The following is a 25,148-nucleotide window of genomic DNA, read 5'->3' as shown; positions in this document are numbered from 1 at the left end:
CATGTCCCCAGTATATAGGAAGCCCAACATGTGTCCCCTAGGATATAGGTAGCCCAGCATGTGGCCCCAGTATATAGATAGGCCATCATATGCCACCAGTATATATTTAACACATGGCCCATGCTCCTCACACAGGAACTTGTGGTGCCAATAACATGACTGATTAGTCGACAGCGCCATCTTGGTCACAAAGAGGGTGCAGGCAGCTGTAATATCACACTGCCTGTGTCCAGTAATCAGCGATATCTGCAATGATAAATTCTTGCGCATATTGGGGCACATTTACTTACCCGGTCCAGTCGCGATCCAGCGGCGCGTTCTCTGCTCTGCATTCGGGTCCGGCCGGGATTTATGAATGTAGTTCTTCCGCCGTCCACCAGGTGGCACTGCTGCGCTGAAAGTCATCTCATCGCGCCGGAATTCACCACCTCGGACCAAGTGAAGGTAAGCGCTCCCCAAGCGACACTTTTTCGGTTTTTAAATGCGGCGGTTTTTCCGAATACGTCGGGTTTTCGTTCGGCCACGCCCCCCGATTACCGTCGCGCGCATGCCGGCGCCGATGCGCCACAATCCGATCGCGTGCGCCACAATCCCGGGGCAATTCAGGTACAATCGGCGCAAATCGGAAATATTCGCGTAACACGTCGGGAAAACGCGAATCGGGCCTTTAGTAAATGACCCCCATTAAGTCTGTTGAGTTCACTTTCACTGCTTTTAGTTGGTCAAACTATTTTTTTTTATTCTTCTTTTTTGTAACTCCGGTATCACATGCTTTCTTCCTTTACTTTAAGTGCTGTGCTCTATTTAGCTCTGTCACTTCTACAAAAGAAGAAAATACAAGGTTAAAAGAGAAAGGACAATCCACAAAGCAGGAAGATTTACTGATCCTTCCTAAGGAGGTCACATATGTTCAGCCCAGTAAGCCAACTTGAGGATAATAAAATATTACTGACGGCCAGCACCCATTTAAAGCATTAACAAATATAATAAAAAGTATGACAGCCCCACCAACAAAATGGCTGATGTTTGTTTCAATATAGTAAACTTTATTGACATTTAGAATTTGTATCCTTGACAACATATGACATCACAGTACAGTATAGAACATTCCGGAGAGACACCGGCCAGAAGAACGTTGGAGATGCTGCAAGACGATGGCTGCAAGGTCCATACCAAGAGGGGAAGCCACGTATGTATGTATGTATGGAGGGTATACAGCCAACATTTACGGGTTTCCATCCTGGCACAAGGATCTAAGACCTGAGCTGTGATTGGTTTTGATTTTCTAATCAAACATCCCTCATAAGCAGAAATAAAGGGATGACTACAAGACATGAAGCAATCACCATACAACACATTGGCACAGATGGGGAGGGATGGACACCAATTCATAGGACAGGGGGTACTCTCTCTAACCCCCCCCCCCTAGAAACCCTCCTTTCTCTCTAACCTATCCCCTACCCTCTATCTAACTCCATTCCTTACCCCTTCTCTCTCCCCTATTCTCCTACCCTCTTCCTCCTCTACACTACCCCCTCCCTCTCTGTACCCATTTCCTTACCCCACTCCTCTCTTCTCACTTTACCCCAACCCCCTGCCACCTCTCTCTATCCCCATCTTATCTCTACTCCCATCCCCTAGCCCCTACCTTCTATCTACCCTCATAACCTACCTCCTTCCCTCTCTCTACACCAACCCCTACCACTTTCCCTCTCTTTACCACCATCTCCTCTTTCTACCTCCATCCTATACCCCCTTCCCTCTCTCTACCTCCATCACCTACTCCCTTCCATGTCTCTACCCCCATGATCTATCCCTTCCCTTTATCCTGGCCTTGACAGCCACTTTTAAGAAATTATATTCATAGTATAATATATTTGTCACAGTCTATGGGAAATAGTCCCTTGGGACTAACTCAGTGGACTCCCTGGACCACTGCGGGAGATAATGATGCCATCTGCAACCCGGGAGCGGAGTCTAAGTGGACTCTTGGTCTTCGCCAGAGCCCGCCGCAAAGCGGGATGGTTTTGCTGTGGCGGAGAGACACCAGGTTGCTCCACGGGTGTGACTAGGCCCTCGGTGGCAGCCAAGGTAGGGACACAGGGCAGGCAGGACCAGGGGAAGGCACTAGGATACCGGACCGCCACAGGATTACAGGACCGCCACAGGATTACAGGACCACCACAAGAATACAGCACCACCACAGGAATACAGGACCGCCACAGGAATACAGGACCACCACGGGATTACAGGACCGCCACAACATTAGCCGCTGGAGCAGCTCTGGGAAGCTGTGGAGGCTGAGGCGCCGCTGGAGCAGCTCTGGGAAGCTGCGGAGGCTGAGGCGCCGCTGGAGCAGCTCTGGGAAGCTGCAGAGGCTGGGGCGCCGCTGGAGCAGCTCTGGGAAGCTGGGGAGGCTGAGGCGCCGCTGGAGCAGCTCTGGGAAGCTGGGGAGGCTGAGGCGCCGCTGGAGCAGCTCTGGGAAGCTGGGGAGGCTGAGGCGCCGCTGGAGCAGCTCTGGGAAGCTGGGGAGGCTGAGGCGCCGCTGGAGCAGCTCTGGGAAGCTGAGGCACCGCTGGAGCAGCTCTGGGAAGCTGTGGAGTCTCTGGAGCAGCTCTGGGAAGCTGCAGGGTCTCTGGAGCAGCTGCGGGAAGCTACGGAGGCACTGGAGCGGCTGCGGGAAGCTGCGGAGTCGCTCGAGCAGCTCTGGGAAGCTGCGGAGTCGCTGGAGCAGCACTGGGAAGCTGCGGAGTCGCTGGAGCAGCACTGGGAAGCTGCGGAGGAGCTGGAGAAGCACTGGGAAGCTGCGGAGGCGCTGGATTGCAGGACCGCCACAGGATTACAGGACCGCCACAGGAATACAGGACCGCCACAGGAATACAAGACCGCCACAGGATTACAGGACCGCCACAGGATTACAGGACCGCCACAAGAATACAGCACCGCCACAGGAATACAGGACCACCACGGGATTACAGGACCGCCACAGCATTAGAACACGGGAACAACACAGGAACTCGGGAACACCAAAGGAACACTTGAACACCAGAGGAACCACAAGCTGCGGAGGCGCTGGAGCAGCACTGGGAAGCTGCGGAGGCGCTGGAGCAGCAGTGGGAAGCTGCAGAGGCGCTGGAGCAGCTCTGGGAAGCTGCGGATTCGCTGGAGCAGCACTGGGAAGCTGCGGAGTAGCTGGAGCAGCACTGGGAAGCTGCGGAGGCGCTGGATTGCAGGACCGCCACAGGATTACAGGACCGCCACAGGAATACAGGACCGCCACAGGAATACAAGACAGCCACAGGATTACAGGACCGCCACAGGATTACAGGACCGCCACAGGATTAGAACACGGGAACAACACAGGAACTCGGGAACACCAGAGGAACGCAGGAACACGGAGGCGTCTGGAAACACTCAGGGAACTCGGAGGCATCTGGAAAAGCTCAGTAGGCTTTCTCTACAGTAGGATGACCTGAAGATCCAGCAGGGGATGCTGGGAGTCGCCAGGCTATATAGCCGGGCTGGGAATGCCAGCGGCAATAAGAGGATGCTGGCCCTTTAAATTCTTGAAGAGTCGGGTGCACGCGCCCCTGCTCTCTAGGGCCTAGTCCATAAGCAGTAGCGGTACCAGAGCCAGGAGCCGGGACAGGTAAGTAGTGACCCGGAGGAGCTGGGCAGCGGCAGCAGGCATGGGTGCACTCGCGATCCTCGGTACGGTAACAGTGACAATATTTCTTGAATTTTCAATTTTAAAAAGTTTTAAAACAAATACTGTAACTGACACACCTTTTACCAATTGCACCCAGTTTGGTTACACAATAAGATGGATGAAGTTCTGTTTCTTATATGAACTTGTGTTGAGCACCATCTGAAGCTCTTCCCTCCTCGTTCTGGTGGGTCCCTACACTAACACTTCCAGGTATAACAGGATTTCATGTGAGCGATCCTGTTATACAAAAAAAAAAATAGACTTAGTGTAGGGACCCATCTGAATGAGGTCGCCTTGACGTGGCAGATGGGCTCACACAATGATAACAAATTGTGTGCCAAGAACCTCATAGTAGTTTAGGGAACATTTTAATAGGATTTTCTTGACTATTTGGCATTAAAATCACAACTGAAAAGAACACATATAGTTTGAAGTTATCACATCCATCATATAAGGACAGTGGGGCAGATTTACTTACCCGGCCCATTCGCGATCCAGTGGCGCGTTCTCTGCGGTGGATTCGGGTCTTCCGGCGATTCACTAAGGTAGTTCCTCCGACGTCCACCAGGTGGCGCTGCTGCGCTGAAGTTCCCCGAGGCCCGCCGGAATGCACTGAAATTCACCGGCCTATTCCTAGTGAAGGTAAGTGCAAGTCCCGCGACACTTTTTTTTTTTTTTTTTAAATGCGGCGGTTTTTCCGAATCCGTCTGGTTTTCATTCGGCCACGCCCCCCGATTTCCGTCGTGTGCATGCCAGCGCCGATGCGCCACAATCCGATCGCGTGCGCCAAAATCCCGGGGCAATACAGGGAAAATCACCGCAAATCGGAAATATTCGAGTAACACGCCGGGAAAACGCGATTCGGGCCCTTAGTAAATTACTCCCAATGTGTGTCTCTATACATAGGATTACAGATAAGTGTCAGATTAGTGGCAACCCGACTGCTCAAAGGAGCAACATATTGGATGAATCGTGCGAACATAAGTCCCATTCTAATGTATGGTGCTGCTAAAGTATATTACTTGGACATTTTTAGCAATTTCATAGGGTTAAAAAAAGTGCACAATCACTACTTCATTGAAACTGCAAAAGTCTGGATCCAACTTACCAGTGTTGGAGGTCATTGGCAGATTATAGGTTATGATGGACACAGTGGTGTTTGTCTTTAAGGTGGCAAGGAGGTCATTGGTATTCTTATACCTTTTACCTTATGCAGAATTATTGTACACGTAATGTGCTAGACAAAGGTGAAAAATTGCTGAGGTCGAATAAACATAAAAGAGACTGGCAATTAGAGAATAGCAAGTAACAATGCATGATTACAAGAAACAGGTATATGGAGACTAATAGAACCAGCAAGGTGCAACTGGACTGGTGTATAAAGGAGGTCCTGGATGCCGCCCATAGCAGCTGATTGGATCGGCCATCCATATACCTCCCAGTTTTTAAGACAAAAAAGGGACCACATTTTTTCCCCCTTAACCACACATTTTACCCTGCCCCTTAGTAAACCCCCACACAGTTTAGTACCACCTATCCCCCCCAGGCAGCTCTCCTTCATAGTGTTCCCCAGGCAGCTCTCACTCATATTGTTACTCCAGGCAGCTGCCTATGTGGTAATGTGCTAATTTTTAAGTATGCTAAAATATGTGAAATAATACAATATAAGACACTTTCAAGGAAATATATTTGACAGAGTGTATCTCCAAAAGTGTCTCCCCCAACTACTTCAAATGGCAATGTCCTTGGGTGGTCTCACCCCAACATGGTACTAGAAACTGCTGTTGGATCTTTGCATAGATCTACAAAAATTTCTTCTCAGTCGTCCCAGCTGACCATGATGTTTCATATCACTGAGGCCTGCTAGTAGACCACTGTCAGTAAACCAATACAATTTGTAAGGCTTAAATTAGGAGCCAATCTAATTAATTTTTTTCCTTAACCCCCCCCCCCCCTCCCCCATTCCTCTATTATTGTGTGGCTGTCTTTTCTTGGACCATGCGTGGTAGGTACTCTTATGTTCTAGGACAGTGGTGGCAAACCTATGGCACGGGTGTCAGAGGCGGCCCTCTGAGCCCTTTCTGTGGGCACCCGGGCCATCATCCCAGCACATTAGACAGGACTCAAAGAATCTTAAAGTGATACTTACTTCGCTACTTGGGACTGTAGGAAGAGGGAGAATGAGTAGAGTGGGCCAAATTATCTTTGGAGGACTTCCTAGAAAGAAGCTAGAATAATGCAAATTTTCCATCTTTCTACTGTGTTGGTGTCCTTAGGATATGATTGAAAGTTGTTGAAAAACAGGGAGCAATAAGTTACTTCTTTAATATTTGGTGGCACCCTGTGGTAAATAAGGGGCGGTTTGGGTTGCAGTTTGGGCACTCGGCCGCTAAAAGGTTTGCCATCAATGTTCTAGGACAGTGGTGGCGAACCTATGGCACTGGTGCCAGAGATGGCACTCGGAGACCTCTCTGTGGGCACACGGGCTGTCTCCCAGGCACAGAGTTTACCAGACATGCCTGCAGTCCAATAGTGCCCTGATATTTTAAAGTGACCCATCCTGTGCTTTCTGGTCCTGTACAAAGTGTGAGAAGGTGTGGAGAGGGTCGGATTGGAGCTCAAAGATTCTGGTAGCAATAATTTTGCTACTGCCTTCATTTCCGTGTTGGCACTTTGGGAAAAGCTAGTGTGTTTTGGGTCTTATTTTGGGCACTTGATCTCTAAAAGGTTCGCCATCCCTGTTCTAGGAGATCCTTTGAACCAGTTGTCACGAGAGTATAAAACGGCAGATGAGTGTATATCATTTCACCACAAGATGTCAGTGTACAACATATGATAACTCATATACAGCAGCATAAACCCAATAATCATCACTGGATATCATATGTGGATAAAGGGTGGTCTTCAAAAGGAGGTGGTCTTCGGATCCTATAAGTGTTACACACAAATGATACAGATATGTTAAAATGTAGGATCGTTTGACACACACCGAAGCTGTAATTACTCTAAATGTGGATCATGGAATTGTTTGTTCTTTACCCATAACCCATATATCTTTGTACTGGCACAATTTTATGGGGGCATCTGGTGTCTCACTCTCCTCAACGTGATGGTCACGTAATACCTATTATATGCAGGTTTTTGGTCTTATCGGCCCCCACCACTCACTATTGTGACTGCAATATAAGATCAGTGATTATTTCCCAGAACGCTTGCATTATGTATGCCCCATTAACTCATTCAAGAGCTGAAATTCTCTTCCTGTTTCGTTCTCCGTCTTTCATCAGGTCAGGGGAAGCGCTCACAAATGACTTCCTATAACACCGAGTAGTTCTGCTTCTGTTCTTTTTCTCCTGCGTCATGTAATTTACATGGAAATACTATTCCAGTTTTACATCCGGAGACTCCAAGATTCTTAAAGGGAAACTGTCAGCAATCATGGGATCTTGTAGGTGCCTTTTGTGAGACAATCCATGCCCTGAATGCAGATAAATCATGTTATGTACAATGGGTTTGACCACAGGGTATAATTATTATTACTATTTATTTATAGAGCTGCATTGCTCCCATGGTGCTGTATGTAGTTCACATACATAACATAAGGATGAGAACAAATAAGTATAAATGACACAAAAATGGACTTGAATTAAGACCCAGTCTGTTATGGTTCATCAAGAGTGCACAAGTATATTATATAGTGCGCATGCGCGAGTAGTGCCGAGAGCTGGGTGACGTAAAACATGTAAAACACACAGACACAATACATACATGTAAACACACAGACACAATACATACATGTAAACACACAGACACAATACATACATGAAAAACACACAGACACAATACATACATGAAAAACACACAGACACAATACATACATGTAAAACACACAGGCACAATACATACATGTAAACACACAGACACAATGCATACATGTAAATTACACAGACACAATACATACATGTAAACACACAGGCACAATACATACATGTAAAACACACAGGCACAATACATACATGTAAAACACACAGGCACAATACATACATGTAAACACACAGACACAATGCATACATGTAAATTACACAGACACAATACATACATGTAAACACACAGGCACAATACATACATGTAAAACACACAGGCACAATACATACATGTAAACAAGAAGACACAATACATACATGTAAACACACAGGCACAATACATACATGTAAACACACAGACACAATACATACATGTAAAACACACATATACAATACATACATGTAAACACAGACACAATACATACATGTAAAACACACATATACAATACATACATGTAAACACACAGACACAATACATACATGTAAAACACACAGACACAATACATACATGTAAACACACAGGCACAATACATACATGTAAACACACAGACACAATACATACATGTAAACACACAGGCACAATACATACATGTAAACACACAGACACAATACATACATGTAAAACACACAGACACAATACATACATGTAAAACACACATATACAATACATACATGTAAACACACAGACACAATACATACATGTAAACACACAGACACAATACATACATGTAAACACACAGGCACAATACATACATGTAAACACACAGACACAATACATACATGTAAAACACACAGACACAATACATACATGTAAACACACAGACACAATACATACATGTAAACACACAGGCACAATACATACATGTAAACACACAGACACAATACATACATGTAAAACACACATATACAATACATACATGTAAACACACAGACACAATACATACATGTAAAACACACAGACACAATACATACATGTAAACACACAGACACAACACATACATGTAAAACACACAGATACAATACATACATGTAAATACACAGTGCAGTGCACATACGGACTTTATACTCACAAACCTACACGTATACAATATATAATATCTGATCAACTGTCATGTGCTGAACACTTCCCAATTCCAATAATGGTACATGCTAGGGAACTTTTATAGGGGGCAAAAACATATCTCAAAGTTATGCAGCGATCCTTTTCTTTTTATGGAAAAACAAATCAGCCTCCTAGTGCTATGGGGTGGGCACATTTTCCAGATTTGCCTACAGACAGCTGTGACCCAGGTATAGGCTGAAAAAGTGCAGAGGGGTCAATGGGCAGTAAATCCAGAGAGGACCCAAAGCACTCTTGGCTGTCTAAAGGCAAATCTGGCAAATTGGTCCCACCCCTAATGCACTTGTGTTGCAAGCTGATTTGTATATCTATATACAGTTGATTATCTTTGCATTGCTTACTCAGTTTATGGCTATAAAGGAAGGTTTCTGCTCCTGTTAAAGCCTCTAACATGCTATCAGTATTGAGTTAGGAGACTCCCTTTGTATTGGATGACAAGCCCAAGCGACAATTCTATCAAATGAGATTAATTCTTAAATGTCAGGGCAGTAAAATCTATTTCTGTCACGTCTGGAGTCAAATTAGTTAGATATTTTACAAGGCATGTATAGTGTAATAAAACAATATGCTAATTAAATGTATTATGTCTGTTTTATAAAAATTCCCTTGAACCAATTAACTTTTTAAAACAGAACCTGTCACCTCCCCTGACATTTATGTGCTTTTTACATGTCTACATTCCTTATGAAATATCAATTGTGGAGAATCATTTTTGTAACTTTGTATTATGCCTTTCCTATGTTAATAGTGCGGGATGCCATAAAAAATTTCAGAGCCACATACATTCAATTTTTAGAAGCCCCATATACTTCAGGTGACTATATGCACCACTGGGTCAAGAATGATTCTTAAATGTCTCTTATAGGTGTAGAATATGCCATCCAGATTTCTTAATCTACTTGCATAACGTATCCACACTGTGCCCCTAAATATACTAAAGTCACTTACGGTATATTGTACCATGGATAAAAAAATACTTTGCTGCTAAGTTATATAAAATTCACTACACAGCTGAGTACACCATGGCCCTTTGCATATTTTAATGAATTATGGGGCAGTGTATAACAATTAATTAGGGTGGGGGCTCTGCAGAAATTTTGGGCCAGGTTATATAGGTTCATTTAGTTGAGCCCCCAGTCTAATTACTCAGCATAACATGCCACTAATCTAATTCATTAATATACATTATTAACAGCTTAATTGGTTATAATACATAGGAACCATCCTAATTAATATACTGTGCTACCACAGTGGGGGAGAAATCATTATTTCTCCTGTGCCTAAAAATAACCGGTTGTGCCAAAAATTACTGTCTAAAATGCCTTCCAACACATTTATGAAGGCTTGTAAAAAGGTGTGTGGTTTTGGAGAAAATGAGAGTGGTCATATATGGAAATTAGTCCGTGCATCAAAAAAAATCAAGGAGTGTGCACCACAATGTGGCAATGTCGGAGCCTAAGACACATTAATGAATTCCCCCTAGTATGTCCCACTAGCCTAAAGGCTATATTCATGTGATATATTTGCATTGTTTTTAGAGCAAAATCTATGGATTGGAACATGGGTCAACATTTACAAGTGGTAAAACGTTCTTCCTGATGCATTTACAATCTGTTTCAAAACGCAACACAATGGGGCACATTTACTTACCCGGTCCCTCGGAGTTCCCGAAAGTGCATTGTCCGTGTATAACGCACTCTGCCGCAATTCACTAAGATTCACCGTCTCCTTCCCGGTGTATGTAAGTGCATTGGATGTGACAGAATTTGAACCTTAAATCCCGCGCTCAGTCCAAATCAGTCTGATCGTCCGACGGCTCGCCCTCCGATTTCTGTCACATAAAAGCCGGCACTGCTGCGCCAAAATTTGATCGTGTGCGACACAATCCTCTGCTAAATCCCTGTCACAGCGGAGCAAACCCCGAAAATGTCAAGAAGTCAGATGGAAATGCGATCCGCAGATAAGCCCCAATGGTGGAGATTCGTTATACCTTCTCCGGTAGAGAAGGCACATGAATCTCCCCGTCCATGCAAGTTTTCTATCTTCGCTGACAAATGCCCCTTTAGGGGTGTTGGGGCGGAGAGCAGGCAGGGAGTTGGGTGGGTGGAAGGCGGGCAGGGGCGTAAATGCCCGTCCCTCCACATTTAATCTCGCGTAGGCTATAGCAAGATTATGACCTCTACAGATCTACAGAACTGAACTGATGGAGTGTCTGCCTGTATTTACTAAGAGGTCAGGTCATAATGGACACTGGCGCTCGAGCTACACTGGGGGAAACTTTAAGACTGGCGTTCAAAACATCAGTCGAAATGAATTCCCCAACCCCCAATGCATTATGTGAATGGTGGCTAATTATTGTCCCTCCAAGGTTTAATTACTATATTGTGTCCCCAGACAAATTAATAAATATACACTATATACCTGTTTCCCCCAGCCTAATGGATCAATATATTGTGCATCAGACTCATTAATTATTACACTTTGCCCTCCAGAGTAATGAATGACTACATTGTGCTCCCGGTTCTCTCTTCCCTGTATTTGGCCACATCCATCAAAATCAGTTTGGCTGTGAAGTGTGCAGGGGGCGTCTGATTAATCAAAACTGGAATATGGTCTGCGTTAATCTGTTGCCCCCTGCGCTTCTCGGAAAGTGTGACTTTTTTATGGTGCTCCTTTAACATAGAGCGTGCAACACAATAAATGTAGCGCACTGTCTGACACTGCACCTGAACGGCCCTTTGGCCCCGATTTCCGTCACGTGCATGCCGGCGCCGATGCGCCACAATCCGATCGCGTGCGCCAAAATCCCGGGGCAATTCAGGGAAAATTGGCGCAAATTGGTAATATTCGTGTATACGTGTGCTGCACCGTACCGCTCCCGTACAGGGCCGTGAGCCCATAGAAGTGTATGGGGGGCGTATATCGGCCGCATATACGTCCCCCATACTCTAGTGTGAATGTAGCCTAAGGGTTTGAAACCCCCAAAATGTTACATTACTAGAAACCAGAAATCTTGGAAAAATTCCCCCCATTGGTCCTGGGCTTTAAAGTAAGAGATTTTTTGGAGATTTTGCCAATTATCCCTTTTCCGACATGTGACGTAATTATATGTCACATGACAGTTAACGCTGAGCACGCTCCTTACAAAGCAGGAGTTAGCTACATTATCCAGTCGCTCACAGTGGCGCCACATAATTGTCAGCGCGGCATGGGCGCCACCATCTTGGACTCTAGCAGTGGGTGATGAATACTTGCTATGACAGCCACAACCCTAACTCAGCAGGGGTTAAGGTACCCTTGCAGGTCTGTGGAGACTAACAACCATTGACACCCCACTGGGGGATTCTGGGAAATATGCAAATATATTTCCTAAGATGAAATAAGGAAAGCACTTATCTACTATTAGAGTCATTGCAATAGCAAAAATAAAATATCATGTCCAAACATAAAATTTCACATAAGAACCCAAAGGGCAGTGGCCATATCTTGTGAAGGAACCAGCTGGTGCAGTTATCTCACATGTTATATATGACATTCCTACATGAAGACTACAGAGAAAGTTAAAGGACAAAGTTCATAACCCTATATTAACTTTATGACGTACAGAGATCAAAAGAACAGATATAACAAACTGTCTGCATCGTAATTTCAGTGACGGGACGTCTCCTCCAGAAGATCAAGAGCTTGTCGAGTCTACATTGCTGCTTCTGATTCTTAGTGACTTTGTCTTGGAAGTTTGGGATCTTAAGAAGGTTAGTGTCATGGGGTATTGAAATCCACAGAACTTGTAGAAGTTTAGTAGGGAGTTAAGGGAGTTGTTTACTGGCACTTTTTGTCCTGGTTTTGGTGATCCCCATACGATTTTTGTCATATTTATCATTGTGATTTCTTGTCCCATTGGGATTTAATAGACTGTTCGATTTTTCGCTTGAAGTGTTATTTTTTCCGTAGGTTGTATGAATGGGCTGAAGTAAGGGCAGACTATGTACTGTACACAGAGAGTTGGCTATAGGATAAAGCAGGCAGTAGAGACTTCTAAAGTCTATAACAGAGATCATCAGGAGGAGAACAAGTAACAAGTCCAAAATCAGGAAAAAAACAAGGTCTGCTCCATGAAACATAGAAACTAGCAAATTAGGAACCTATTTAACTTTTTTGGAAGGGATGTGTCTTAGACAAGGAAAAATAGAGGATTGGTTGGGTATATGCATAGAATGGCAAGTGGCCCTTTAAATTAAGAGAGTGGTGTATTCTACAGACTGAAGGAGGATGGGAAGGAGAATGAGGTCTTTGTCACCAACCTGGGAGGAGATCCAGGAGCTACATACAGTAAGTGACGGCATGGCCATGAATATGATGGTTATTCTTCCTCTGACAGTGTAGTCTTTGGACTACAGAAGCATGGGTCAGGTTACTTTATTTGACAGTAAATTACATCAAAAATAACTCACAAAGAAGGAATTGTTAGAGTGGAGTGAAGGTTTATATGTGTTACTATAATAATGATATGGATGTGATGAGAGTTAAAGGAGAAGTTTATTGGATATGTATGGAATAGGATACGGTTGGGCTTTGAGGTATACAGGTTCTGTATGATAACCTGTAACATATTTGTCCACAGAGGTCGCCGTTCCTGGTGCCACAGCTGACCCCATAGATGTTCCATTGTTGATTAATTTGGTCACCAGACAGGCTAGGAATTTGATGCAATCCGGAGGAGATGTATCTGCGAATCCCATGCTGTGTAGGTGAGTATTACACTTCAGTAAGAAGCTTGGACATGAGAGACAACACTGCAGGATGTCTTGCACATATCACCGAGCTGTTAGAGCCCCTTGTATCACTACTAGATCAAGATCAAATGGGAGGCTAGGGGAGGAGAGATACAGGAGAAGAGGGACCCATAATAGCTAATTAGCATACCATGGGTCCCATGTTGGAGCTACATATATATACACTCACCGGCCACTTTATTAGGTACACCATGCTAGTAACAGGTTGGACCCCCTTTTGCCTTCAGAACTGCCTCAATTCTTCGTGGCATAGATTCAACAAGGTGCTGGAAGCTCCTCAGAGATTTTGGTCCATATTGACATGATGGCATTACACAGTTGCCACAGATTTGTCGGCTGCACATCCATGATGCGAATCTCCCGTTCCACCACATCCCAAAGATGCTCTATTGGATTGAGATCTGGTGACTGTGGAGGCCATTTGAGTACAGTGACCTCATTGTCATGTTCAAGAAACCAGTCTGAGATGATTCCAGCTTTATGACATGGCGCATTATCCTGCTGAAAGTAGCCATCAGATGTTACAGGGTACATTGTGGTCATAAAGGGATGGACATGGTCAGCAACAATACTCAGGTAGGCTGTGGCGTTGCAACGATGCTATATTGGTACCAAGGGACCCAAAGAGTGCCAAGAAAATATTCCCCACACCATGACACCACCACCAGCCTGAACCGTTGATACAAGGCAGGATGGATCCGTGCTTTCATGTTGTTGACGCCAAATTCTGACCCTACCATCCGAATGTCGCTGCAGAAATCGAGACTCGTCAGACCAGGCAACGTTTTTCCAATCTTCTACTGTCCAATTTCGATGAGCTTGTGCAAATTCTAGCCTCAGTTTCCTGTTCTTAGCTGAAAGGAGTGGCACCCGGTGTGGTCTTCTGCTTCTGTAGCCCATCTGCCTCAAAGTTCGACGTACTGTGCGTTCAGAGATGCTCTTCTGCCTGCCTTGGTTGTAACGGGTGGTGATTTGAGTCACTGTTGCCTTTCTATCAGCTCGAACCAGTCTGCCCATTCTCCTCTGACCTCTGGCATCAACAAGGCATTTCCGCCCACAGAACTGCCGCTCACTGGATGTTTTTTCTTTTTCGGACCATTCTCTGTAAACCCTAGAGATGGTTGTGCGTGAAAATCCCAGTAGATCAGCAGTTTCTGAAATACTCAGACCAGCCCTTCTGGCACCAACAACCATGCCACGTTCAAAGGCCACAAATCACCTTTGTTCCCCATACTGATGCTCGGTTTGAACTGCAGGAGATTGTCTTGACCATGTCTACATACCTAAATGCACTGAGTTGCCGCCATGTGATTGGCTGATTAAAAATTAAGTGTTAACGAGCAGTTGGACAGGTGTACCTAATAAAGTGGCCGGTGAGTGTATGTTAAATCCCACGCTTAGTCCGAATCCGTTGGATGGCCCGACGCCCCGCCCCCCCGATTTGTGCCGTGTGAGAGTCGGCGCTATTGTGACACAATCAAATTGCGTGCGCCAAAAAACCCTTTAAAATCCCTACCCAGTGGTGCAAAACAGAAATCGTCGAGATGTCTGACACAAGTGCTGTGTGCGGGGCCCTTAGTAAATGAGCCCCATTGTACATGCTTAGATAAGGGCTGCGGATATGGTTTAGGAAGGTTAGTTTGTTGTGGACTGTAAATTCATGGGACAGGTGTCCTTTAAAGCGCAGTTCACACCTGCGTTCGTCAGGATCCAGTCCCCCTTTCCATTATAAAATATCAAAGAAAACGGCACAGCAGCCCAAATCTTTCTTTCTGATATTAGAATTGTAACGTATGGCAATCTGTGTCCTCCGCAACACAAAACTCGGCATATAAAGGGGCTGATTCGGACCGTGCGCCACTTTTATGTCTAAAGTCTAATAGAAATGTGGCACAAACCTCTTAAACTGATTGCACTAAAAATACAAGCGAGATCGGCTTGTATTTATCTTCTAGCCACCCATCAGCTTTAAGTAAATCAACATACTGGGGGTCATTTACTAATGGCCTGAATGGCGTTTTTCCGTCGGGTTACCTGAATATTACCATTTTGCGCCGATTTTCCCTGAATTGCCTGGGTTTTTGGTGCACGCGATTGGATCGGCGCCGGCATGAACGCGACGGAAATCGGGGGCGTGGCCATCGGAAAACCCGACGGATTCGGAAATATCGCTGTATTTTTTTTTTTTTAAATGTGTCGCTTGACACGCACTTACCTGCACCCAGGCTAGCTTGGTGAACTCCAGTGAACTCCGACGGACTTCAGCGCAGCAGCGACACCTGGTGGACATCGGGCGCACTACCTTAGTGAATCGCCGGAAGACACGAATTAGCGTCGGAGAATGGATCGCGAATGGACAGGGTAAGTAAATCTGCCCCACTATGTTTATAAAGTCGCTCTACCAGCCACTTCGGTACCCAAGTCTCCAGCGTCTCCCAGCCACCAAAAAGCCTAAGTCCTGGTGGGGGATTTTTGCACATACATCTTTCTAAAGACAGCTCTTCTTCTCTTAGTAATCTTGCTTTGAGGTGAGAGTTTGTGATGTCACAAACTATCTTGTATGATTTCTCCAAATCCACATGTTGCAGCCAGTCCCCCCAGCTCTCTTATTTCTTAACGATTTCATTCTTTTTGGGATCACAGCATTTGTCAAATGCCTGCACAATGTTCTCCAGAGCCAAATTGCCTTTGTTGTCTGGGCTTAGTGTTTGAGCTATTTCTCTCCTCTTTTTCACCAAATAAAGTGTAATTCCTATTTCTAAGCAATTTTATACCAAATTATTTATATGATTCCCCCTTTTTAAACTAACCGAATAATAACCATATTGTGGTACTCACCATGCCATTTGCTGTCCTGAAGTAAGTTTGCACGTATCTTCCTCAGCAGCGGTGAAGTAAACGGAGACTTACCTCTTCCTGACTTTGCCCTAAAGTTGAGTCAATTATAAGCGTCCTTCACTTACCATGATGATTTTTGTTCTCTCATGAAATACCACATATATTCGAGTATAAGCCGAACCAAGTATAAGCCGAGGCCCCTAATTGTAACCCAAAAAACTGAGAAAACATATTGACTCGAGTATAAGCCTAGGGTTGGAAATGCATTGGTCGCAGCCTCCACCTAGTATATAACCATCCAGCCCATGCCCTCTAGTAAATAGCTAGCCAGCCCCCTGTCTCTTAGGATATAGCCTGCCCCCTGCCATCAGTATATAGCCAGCAGCACCTGTCCCCATTATATAGCCAGCTAGCCCCTGCCCCCAGTATACAACCATCCAGCCCTTGCCCCCAGTATTTAGCCTGACAGCCCTTGCCTCCTAGTATATAGCCAGCAAGCCCTGTCGCCAGTATATAGTCAGCCCATCACCGGTATATAGCCAGCCAGCCCCTGTCACCATTATATAGCCAGCCCCTGTGACCAGTATATAGCCAGCAAGCCCCTGTCACCAGTATATAGCCAGCCAGCCCCTGTCAGCAGGAATATAGCCAGCCTGTCCCCAGTATATAGCCAGCAGCCCCCTGTCCCCAGTATATAGCCTGGCACCCCCCTGACCCCAGTTTATAGCTGGCAGCCCCCTGGCCCCAGTATATAGCCTGGAAGCCCCTGTACCGAGTATGCACAGCCTTTAAAAAAACAAACAAAATTGTACTCGAAACCCCCACAGGTCCTCTTCTTTCATCGGCAATGCTCCGGCTCCATGTCCCTGCTCGGTGCCGGAACCCATTTATTGGGCTGAAAAACTCGGCTTATACTCGAGTATATGCAGTAGCTTAGCAGCAAATCAAATGAGATTTCAACAAGGAAATCCACTGAGCTCCGCATAGTATGAAAATACAGGATGTACATAGTGACTAGCCTGGAAACTTTCATTACACGGGGAAGTATGGACCATAGAATATAGTAGAAGAAAGTAGACATCAGCAATGAAATAGTTACATGAAGTGTATAGACTCTGCTATGTGAGCATTCAGGGTTGACAGGTTCCCCGCTGTCTGAGCAGCAGAGATTGGGGGGAGGGATGACGAGTCTATGATAGAGTTTGAGGTGTAGAGAGGCAGAGAAAGGGCTACCTGCTGTAATGTCACAACAGCAAAGGATGTTATAGCACACAGTCCTGCAGGACAGTGTAACAGCCTGTGAAACTGAAGCACTTAGGGGCTCAGGCAACACATTGGTTTATCATGATGGATTTTGATGGTAGATTTCGGTTAAAGAAATATTAAAGAATTGGATTTTTCTGTGCAGCTCACATTCCCATCCATGTCTTTAACTTCCTGTATCCCCAGATCTGTAGACAATATTAGACCATTATGTTGGAGTCTTACCATAGGTAAAGCAATGGCTTTTTTAGCCATCTCTTTCATGTTTTTTTCTTCCAATGTGCTGTGCTTTACAGGATTTTAAATGATCTAAATAAAGGATTCTTGGATTTTACCTATATACCGGTTTCCTGTGTCCAGCTGGACGATTTTCTTCTTCTGATGTTTGCTCTTACCATAGGTTGTGAGAGTCTTCCGAAGGCTCCTGGTCGCCTTGGAAAAAGAGTAGGTAAGCAATTTTTTAACTTTCACATTCGGTAAAAGTGGAAAAACCCTTTTAGATGTTGTCTAATGTGAGGGTGATAGGTTAGTGATCCATGCTGTACGTTTATGATAGTTAACTGTTCATTGGATGTCATCCAATTTAGGATACCTCCAGGCCAAAGGAAAGGTCAAGGTCAAGGTGAAGCATTCAATGGAACAATGAGAAAGGGAGGGACAATAATACTTACTACATGTTACTGAGCCTCTCCACCTCCCTGTCGTTACACGGATGAGAAGCTGTGTGAGCGGGGAGAAGGAATGAGAGAAGACGGTAAGACTTCCTAAGATTTGGGGAGCTCACTGCTACATAAGGAAACACATTTTTGGCTTAATTTTTACCTTTAGTTCCATTATTAGATTCTTCTAACAAGTCATCTCTTAGGAGTGGGATAACAAGTGTTTGGTCAGGTCTAGTATTGCAACCTCTGTGATTAGACATCTAATTGAGGAGGGAGGAGGTTTCCAGATCTCGTTTTAAAAAAGTCTCCTCACAAACTAAGGCTACATTCACATGATGTATGTCCGCCGTAGCATAGCACGGCGGGCACACGGCAGCGTGGGGAGAGGAGGAGGAGGAGGTGAGCGCAGCTGACCCCCGCCCCTCTCCATAGGAACATATGGCGCACGGCGCCATTACACGGGAAAATATAGGACACGTAGCTGCACCGTACCACTCCCGTACAGGGCCGTGAGCCCATAGAAGTGTATGGCCGTACATATGTTGGCCGTATATACATCCCCCACACACGTGCTGCTGTAGCGTATGGGGGGGGCGGTGCTCGGGGCCGCATATACCTTTCTATGGAAATGGAAGCGATCGGTAACCAGAACGCGGTATCTTGCATTGTTTTAATGCAAGAAACTGGGTTCTTGTTACCGATCACTTGCGTTACCATAAAAACGTATAAGCGGTCAGGCCGAGGCCCGCCCTCGTATGCTAGCCCTGCCTTGGTAAGCGTAGCGCTGGCAATACGTGTGACCGTACCTTAACACTCCACAGCTTTAATGTTCTTCAAATCTGAGTGTTTTGATTATTTCCATAGACTAAGGGTGATGGCACACATGGCGTTTTCAACCGTTTTTTTGGCCGTTTTTAAGCAGTCCATCAAAAAAAACGCATGCGCATTTGACAGGTTTGACCAATTATGTTAATTAAAATTGGTCAAAAACCAATAGGAAATGACGTAAACATAACTATTTATTAATTTTGACGCTGGCGCTGGGACCATGTTTTTTTCAGGAGGATATAAATTTGTGGCGCAAGGGATTAATTGCGCACTGACTAAAATTAGATAGAAAATTGGAACTCCATAGACCAGCTGTTCTCTTTTTGCACTACAAATTGCGTCAGAAAACGAGTCGGAAAATTAGAAGCGCCAGAAAACTGGTGGATTCACAATAGGTGCCAAAATTTTGCATCCAAAAATATAACAAGTTGAGAGTGTCTGAAAACACCAATATTGTGGCGCCGACAAATTAAGGCGCAAGAGTCACAGAAAGGAAAGAAAGACTGGCAGTTTTTTGTTTTTAAGGTCATAATAAATGACCCCCGATGTGGGGTCATAAAATTCTGTGTATAATCAGCTCAGCTTCTCCTGCTCTATAGCATGCTGCCTGCAGATAGGACACTATGTACAATCCGCTCAGCTTCTCCTGCTTTATAACATGCTGCCTGCAGATAGAACATTATGTACAAAGTGCTCAGCTCCTCCTGCTCTATAACATGCTGCCTGCAGATAGGACACTATATACAATCTGCTCAGCTCCTCCTGCTCTATAACATGCTGCCTGAAGACAGGACACTATGTACATTCTGCTCAGCTCCTCCTGCTCTATAACATGCTGCCTGCAGATAAGACACTGCACAATCTTCTCAGCTCCTTCTGCTCTATAACATGCTGCCTGCAGATAGGGCACTATGTACAATCTACTCATCTCCTCCTGCTCTATAACATGCTACCTGCAGATAGGACACTGTGTACAATCTGCTCATCACCTCCTGCTCTATAACATGCTGCCTGCAGATAGGAGACTATGTACAATCTGCTAAGCTCCTGCTGCCCTATAACATGCTGCCTGCAGATAGGACACTATATACAATCTGCTAAGCTTCTCCTGCTCTATAACATGCTACCTGTAGATAAGACACTATGTACAATCTGCTAAGCTCCTCCTGCTCTATAACATGTTGCCTGCAGATAGGACACTATGTACAATCTGCTCAGCTCCTCCTACTCTATAACATGCTGCCTGCAGATAGGACACTATATACAATCTGCTCAGCTCATCCTGCTCTATAACATGCTGCCTGCAGATAGGACACTATGTACAATCTGCTAAACTCCTCCTGCTCTATAACATGTTGCCTGCAGATAGGACACTATGTACAATCTGCTCAGCTCCTCCTACTCTATAACATGCTGCCTGCAGATAAGACACTATGCACAAGCGCTCTATAACATTCTGAACACCCAGCTTTCCAAAACCTACAATATCCTGCATGCAGATGAGTGTAGAAATAAGAACAGGCTTATTATTTCAGGTGAACAAATAAAATCCGCTGGAGTACAAGTGACATGGTGCGTTACCCATTGTTATGACCTGGATTATTTCCATAATTCCATTGTTTTTCTGAGCAGTGACACGAACAGTGCGGTAAGATAATTCTCATAATTCTTTATTGTATTCTATAATATCCCTTTGTGGCTACCAAAATATTGTAGTTTTTAACCCCTTATTTTCTTTCTACATGTAGAAAACATACCCAGTCGTACTTGGTTTGTGTACAGCGACTGAGGCATGATACTAAGATCTAAAGGCTACGTCATATTACTAGCTGCAGTTTCTATCCTCATCGTCATTTATTATCAGACCCTAAATCAGGTAAAGTGGGAATCTCTTTGTACAGTTTTATGCGGATATAGATGTCTGTACCCCTACAAACATGAGTAGGGATAGATGTCTGTTCCCCTACAAACATGAGTAGGGATAGATAGGGGGAGGACGTCTTTAAACAGATGACCCGACTCAAACTTGCAATCCAACTTTTTTTATATCAAAAATAACAAGTGACATAAAACAAATGTACATCACCAAGTCTTCGGCGAGTTGTGCCAATTGTCCACAAAGAAGTAGAACGCTAGGAGGCCATGGCCTTTTACTGAGACGCTCACGCCCATGTAGTCCTGTGTGACGTTTCGGAAGTGTGTCCTCCTTCCTCAGACATGCGTGGAACTGGCTGGGTGAGGATTAAATACTTTCATACGCCTATCTAATTTTAGATACTCTATTATATTAACAGATATCCTATATCCATCACCTACATCGAAATACAATATGGCAGACATAAACATTTACAAAAATACATTAAAATGACATTGTTCGTTCAGACCACGGGGGTTGAACGGTGTCCAATGCTGTAATCCAATAAACTTCACGTTGAAGTAACTTTTTCTTTTGGGCGGTCTCCTCTTTTATTTCAATACTCTCCAATACTAACCACCTTAAATCACTGACATTGTGCCTACACTCTCGGAAATGTCTTGCGACTCCTGTTTCGTGTTTAACCCCTTTCGCTACTATTTTTAAGCTCTTCGTCTGTTTTACCAAGGAACTGTCTAATCACGGATTTATGTTCATTCAATCTAATTTTGATGGATCTCGTAGTTTGCCCCACGTAAGCTAAGCCACACGGGCATTTATAACATGTAAACAACAGACTGGGTGTTGCACGTATAAAATCCCTTAATTTGTATAGGTGTTCCCTTTCTGGGATGATTAAAGGTATCTCCTTTGATTATACCTGTGCAATTTTGACAAGATAGACAAGTAAATGTGCCCTTTTTGTTAGTAGCTAAAAATGTTTGTTGAGTTTTCTTTTTCACTACAACATCAGATCTAATCAATTCATTGGCAATAGAGCGTCCTTTCTTATAAATGAATTTAGGGAAACTGTTAAAGAGTGATCCATACTTCGGATCACGGGTAAGTATAGACCAGTGTTTGACAATAGTTTTTTTTAATGAGATGAGCATGTTTGTCAAATCGAGAGATAAAGGATATCCTCTCCTGGCTATGTTTAGGTTTAGATGACCTGACATAATCTCTAGATAACAGCGACACTTCCATGCCAACCCTCTCTACCTCTTTCCTTGGGTAACCTCTCTGTACAAATTTCTCTGTTAATTTCTCTGTTGGATTAGATATTCACTATCATTGCTACAGATCCTTCGGGCCCGTATGAATTGCCCTTTTGGGATACCTTTGAACGTCTGAGGGGCATGGTAATTGTCATAATTCAACAGGTCATTGCGGTCTGTCTCTTTGGTGTATAAAGTGGTGATGAACTGGTCTTGCGATTTCTTCACCTCAACATCTAAATAGTGTATCATAAACTCGTTTTTCTCAGCAGAAAATTTGATAAGTGGATGACATTGATTAAGGTACACAATAAACTCATCTAGACCTTGTTCAGACCCTTTCCACAATAGACAGACATCATCCACATATCTGGTCCACAAACAAATGGATTCGGCCCTCTGGCAATTATATACAAATTCATTCTCAAAAAATGCCATAAAAATATTAGCATAACTTGGAGCCACAGGGGCCCCCATAGAGGATCCATGTAGCTGCAAGTAAAACTCTTCACCGAATCTAAAGTAATTCTTCTTCAGAATGACCTCTAGTAGCATCATAATAAATTTTATGTCTATATTATTCAAAGAGGGATCTTTCTTAAGTGCTTCATGAACCGGAGCAGTTCCTTCATCATACGGTATGTTCGTATATAAACTCTTAATGTCCAGTGTGCACAACCATGTCACATCCGAGACCTTTACTTCATCCAATTTAGTCAAAAAGGTGTTAGTATCTTTCAGACAGTTTGGCAACCCTGCAACAATCTTCTGTAGAAATGAATCTACATATATGGATAACGGTTGTAAAATGGAACTAACACTGGACACGATCGGACGGCCGGAAGGGGGGTTTAACCCCTTATGTATCTTCGATAATACATACAAGATAGGAACCCTAGGAGCATCAACTAATAACGCTTTGCATATATTGTCGGATATGACGCCCTCCAAGACGGCATCACACAACATCTGATCTATATATTTCTTAAATTCTTTGGTGGGATCTTGACTAAGTATCTGATAAACTGCTGTGTCTGACAGTTGATTAAGTGTCTCTTGACAATAATCCTTCTTATCCATAATTACAGTGGCGCCCCCTTTATCCGCCTTCTTCACTATTATTGAGGGATCTTCTTTCAGTGATGTCAAAGCATTCCTTTTGTCTTTAGATAAATTATTGGACGCGTGGTTTTTACAAGAGTCCCATTTATTTGAGACTTCGTCCACCACCATTTTTTCAAATGTATTAAGGAAAGAGGAAGATATCTCTGGATCAAATGAACTTTTCTTCTTCAATGCCAATGGGATGGAATTATTCTTCTTACTTTGACCTTGAAAAAACATTTTAATCCTAAGGTTCCGACAAAATTTATAAAAATCCACCAAAAAACTAACACCTTTTTGACTAAATTGGATGAAGTAAAGGTCTCGGATGTGACATGGTTGTGCACACTGGACATTAAGAGTTTATATATGAACATACCGTATGATGAAGGAACTGCTGCGGTTCATGAAGCACTTAAGAAAGATCCCTCTTTGAATAATAGAGACATACAATTTATTATGATGCTACTAGAGGTCATTCTGAAGAAGAATTACTTTAGATTCGGTGAAGAGTTTTACTTGCAGCTACAGGGGTCCTCTATGGGGGCCTCTGTGGCTCCAAGTTATGCTAATATTTTTATGGCATTTTTTGAGAATGAATTTGTATATAATTGCCAGTGGGCCGAATCCATTTGTTTGTGGACCAGATATGTGGATGATGTCTGTCTATTGTGGAAAGGGTCTGAACAAGTTTATTGTGTACCTTAATCAATGTCATCCACTTATCAAATTTTCTGATATCATAGTTTCTGATACACTATTTAGATGTTGAGGTGAAGAAATCGCAAGACCAGTTCATTACCACTTTATACACCAAAGAGACAGACCGCAATAACCTGTTGAATGATGACAATTACCATGCCCCTCAGACGTTCAAAGGTATCCCAAAAGGGCAATTCATACGGGCCCGGAGGATCTGTAGCAATGATAGTGAATATCTAATCCAGATGGAGAAATTAATAGAGAAATTTGTACAGAGAGGTTATCCAAGGAAAGAGGTAGAGAGGGTTGGCATGGAAGTGTCGCTATTATCTAGAGATTATGTCAGGTCATCTAAACCTAAACATAGCCAGGAGAGGATATCCTTTATCTCTCGATTTGACAAACATGCTCATCTCATTAAAAAAAACTATTGTCAAACACTGGTCTATACTTACCCGTGATCCGAAGTATGGATCACTCTTTAAAAGTTTCCCTAAATTCATTTATAAGAAAGGACGCTCTATTGCCAACCAATTGATTAGATCTGATGTTGTAGTGAAAAAGAAAACTCAACAAACATTTTTAGCTACCAACAAAAAGGGCACATTTACTTGTCTATCTTGTCAAAATTGCGCAGGTATAATCAAAGGAAAAATCATCCCAGAAAGGGAACACCTATACAAATTAAGGGATTTTATACGTGCAACACCCAGTCTGTTGTTTACATGTTATAAATGCCCGTGTGGCTTAGCTTACGTGGGGCAAACTACGAGATCCATCAAAATTAGATTGAATGAACATAAATCCGTGATTAGACAGTTCCTTGGTAAAACAGACAAAGAGCTTAAAAATAGTAGCGAAAGGGGTTAAACACGAAACAGGAGTCGCAAGACATTTCCGAGAGTGTAGGCACAATGTCAGTGATTTAAGGTGGTTAGTATTGGAGAGTATTGAAATAAAAGAGGAGACCGCCCAAAAGAAAAAGCTACTTCAACGTGATGTTTATTGGATTACAGCATTGGACACCGTTCAACCCCCGTGGTCTGAACGAACAATGTCATTTTAATGTATTTTTGTAAATGTTTATGTCTGCCATATTGTATTTCGATGTAGGTGATGGATATAGGATATCTG

General features: G+C 43.8%; 1 protein-coding gene across 6 annotated transcripts in view; it reads left to right on the top strand.

Moving 5' to 3' along the window:
* Window positions 1-1,102: 1,102 nt before the first annotated feature.
* LOC140134853 (NXPE family member 2-like) overlaps window positions 1,103-25,148 on the top strand; it is a 39,239-nt gene continuing 15,193 nt past the window's right edge. Inside the window, exons 1-8 of one of the 6 annotated variants that reach the window (XM_072155594.1) lie at window positions 1,103-1,189; window positions 12,299-12,444; window positions 12,644-12,795; window positions 13,314-13,440; window positions 17,987-18,034; window positions 18,174-18,340; window positions 20,612-20,724; window positions 20,825-20,952. In XM_072155594.1, coding sequence (XP_072011695.1) covers window positions 20,869-20,952 — 84 coding nt within the window. In that variant the 5' untranslated portion in view covers window positions 1,103-1,189; window positions 12,299-12,444; window positions 12,644-12,795; ... (3 more) ...; window positions 20,612-20,724; window positions 20,825-20,868. Of the gene's footprint in view, window positions 1,198-12,298; window positions 12,445-12,643; window positions 12,796-13,313; window positions 13,441-17,986; window positions 18,035-18,173; window positions 18,341-20,611; window positions 20,725-20,824; window positions 20,953-25,148 lie in introns of all 6 variants that reach the window. The other 5 variants (XM_072155593.1, XM_072155595.1, XM_072155596.1 and 2 more) reach the window with 5 other exon arrangements.

Source organism: Engystomops pustulosus, chromosome 6 (assembly GCF_040894005.1).
Source record: "Engystomops pustulosus chromosome 6, aEngPut4.maternal, whole genome shotgun sequence".
NCBI lineage: Eukaryota > Metazoa > Chordata > Amphibia > Anura > Leptodactylidae > Engystomops > Engystomops pustulosus.
This window is presented reverse-complemented; position numbering and strand designations above follow the sequence as displayed.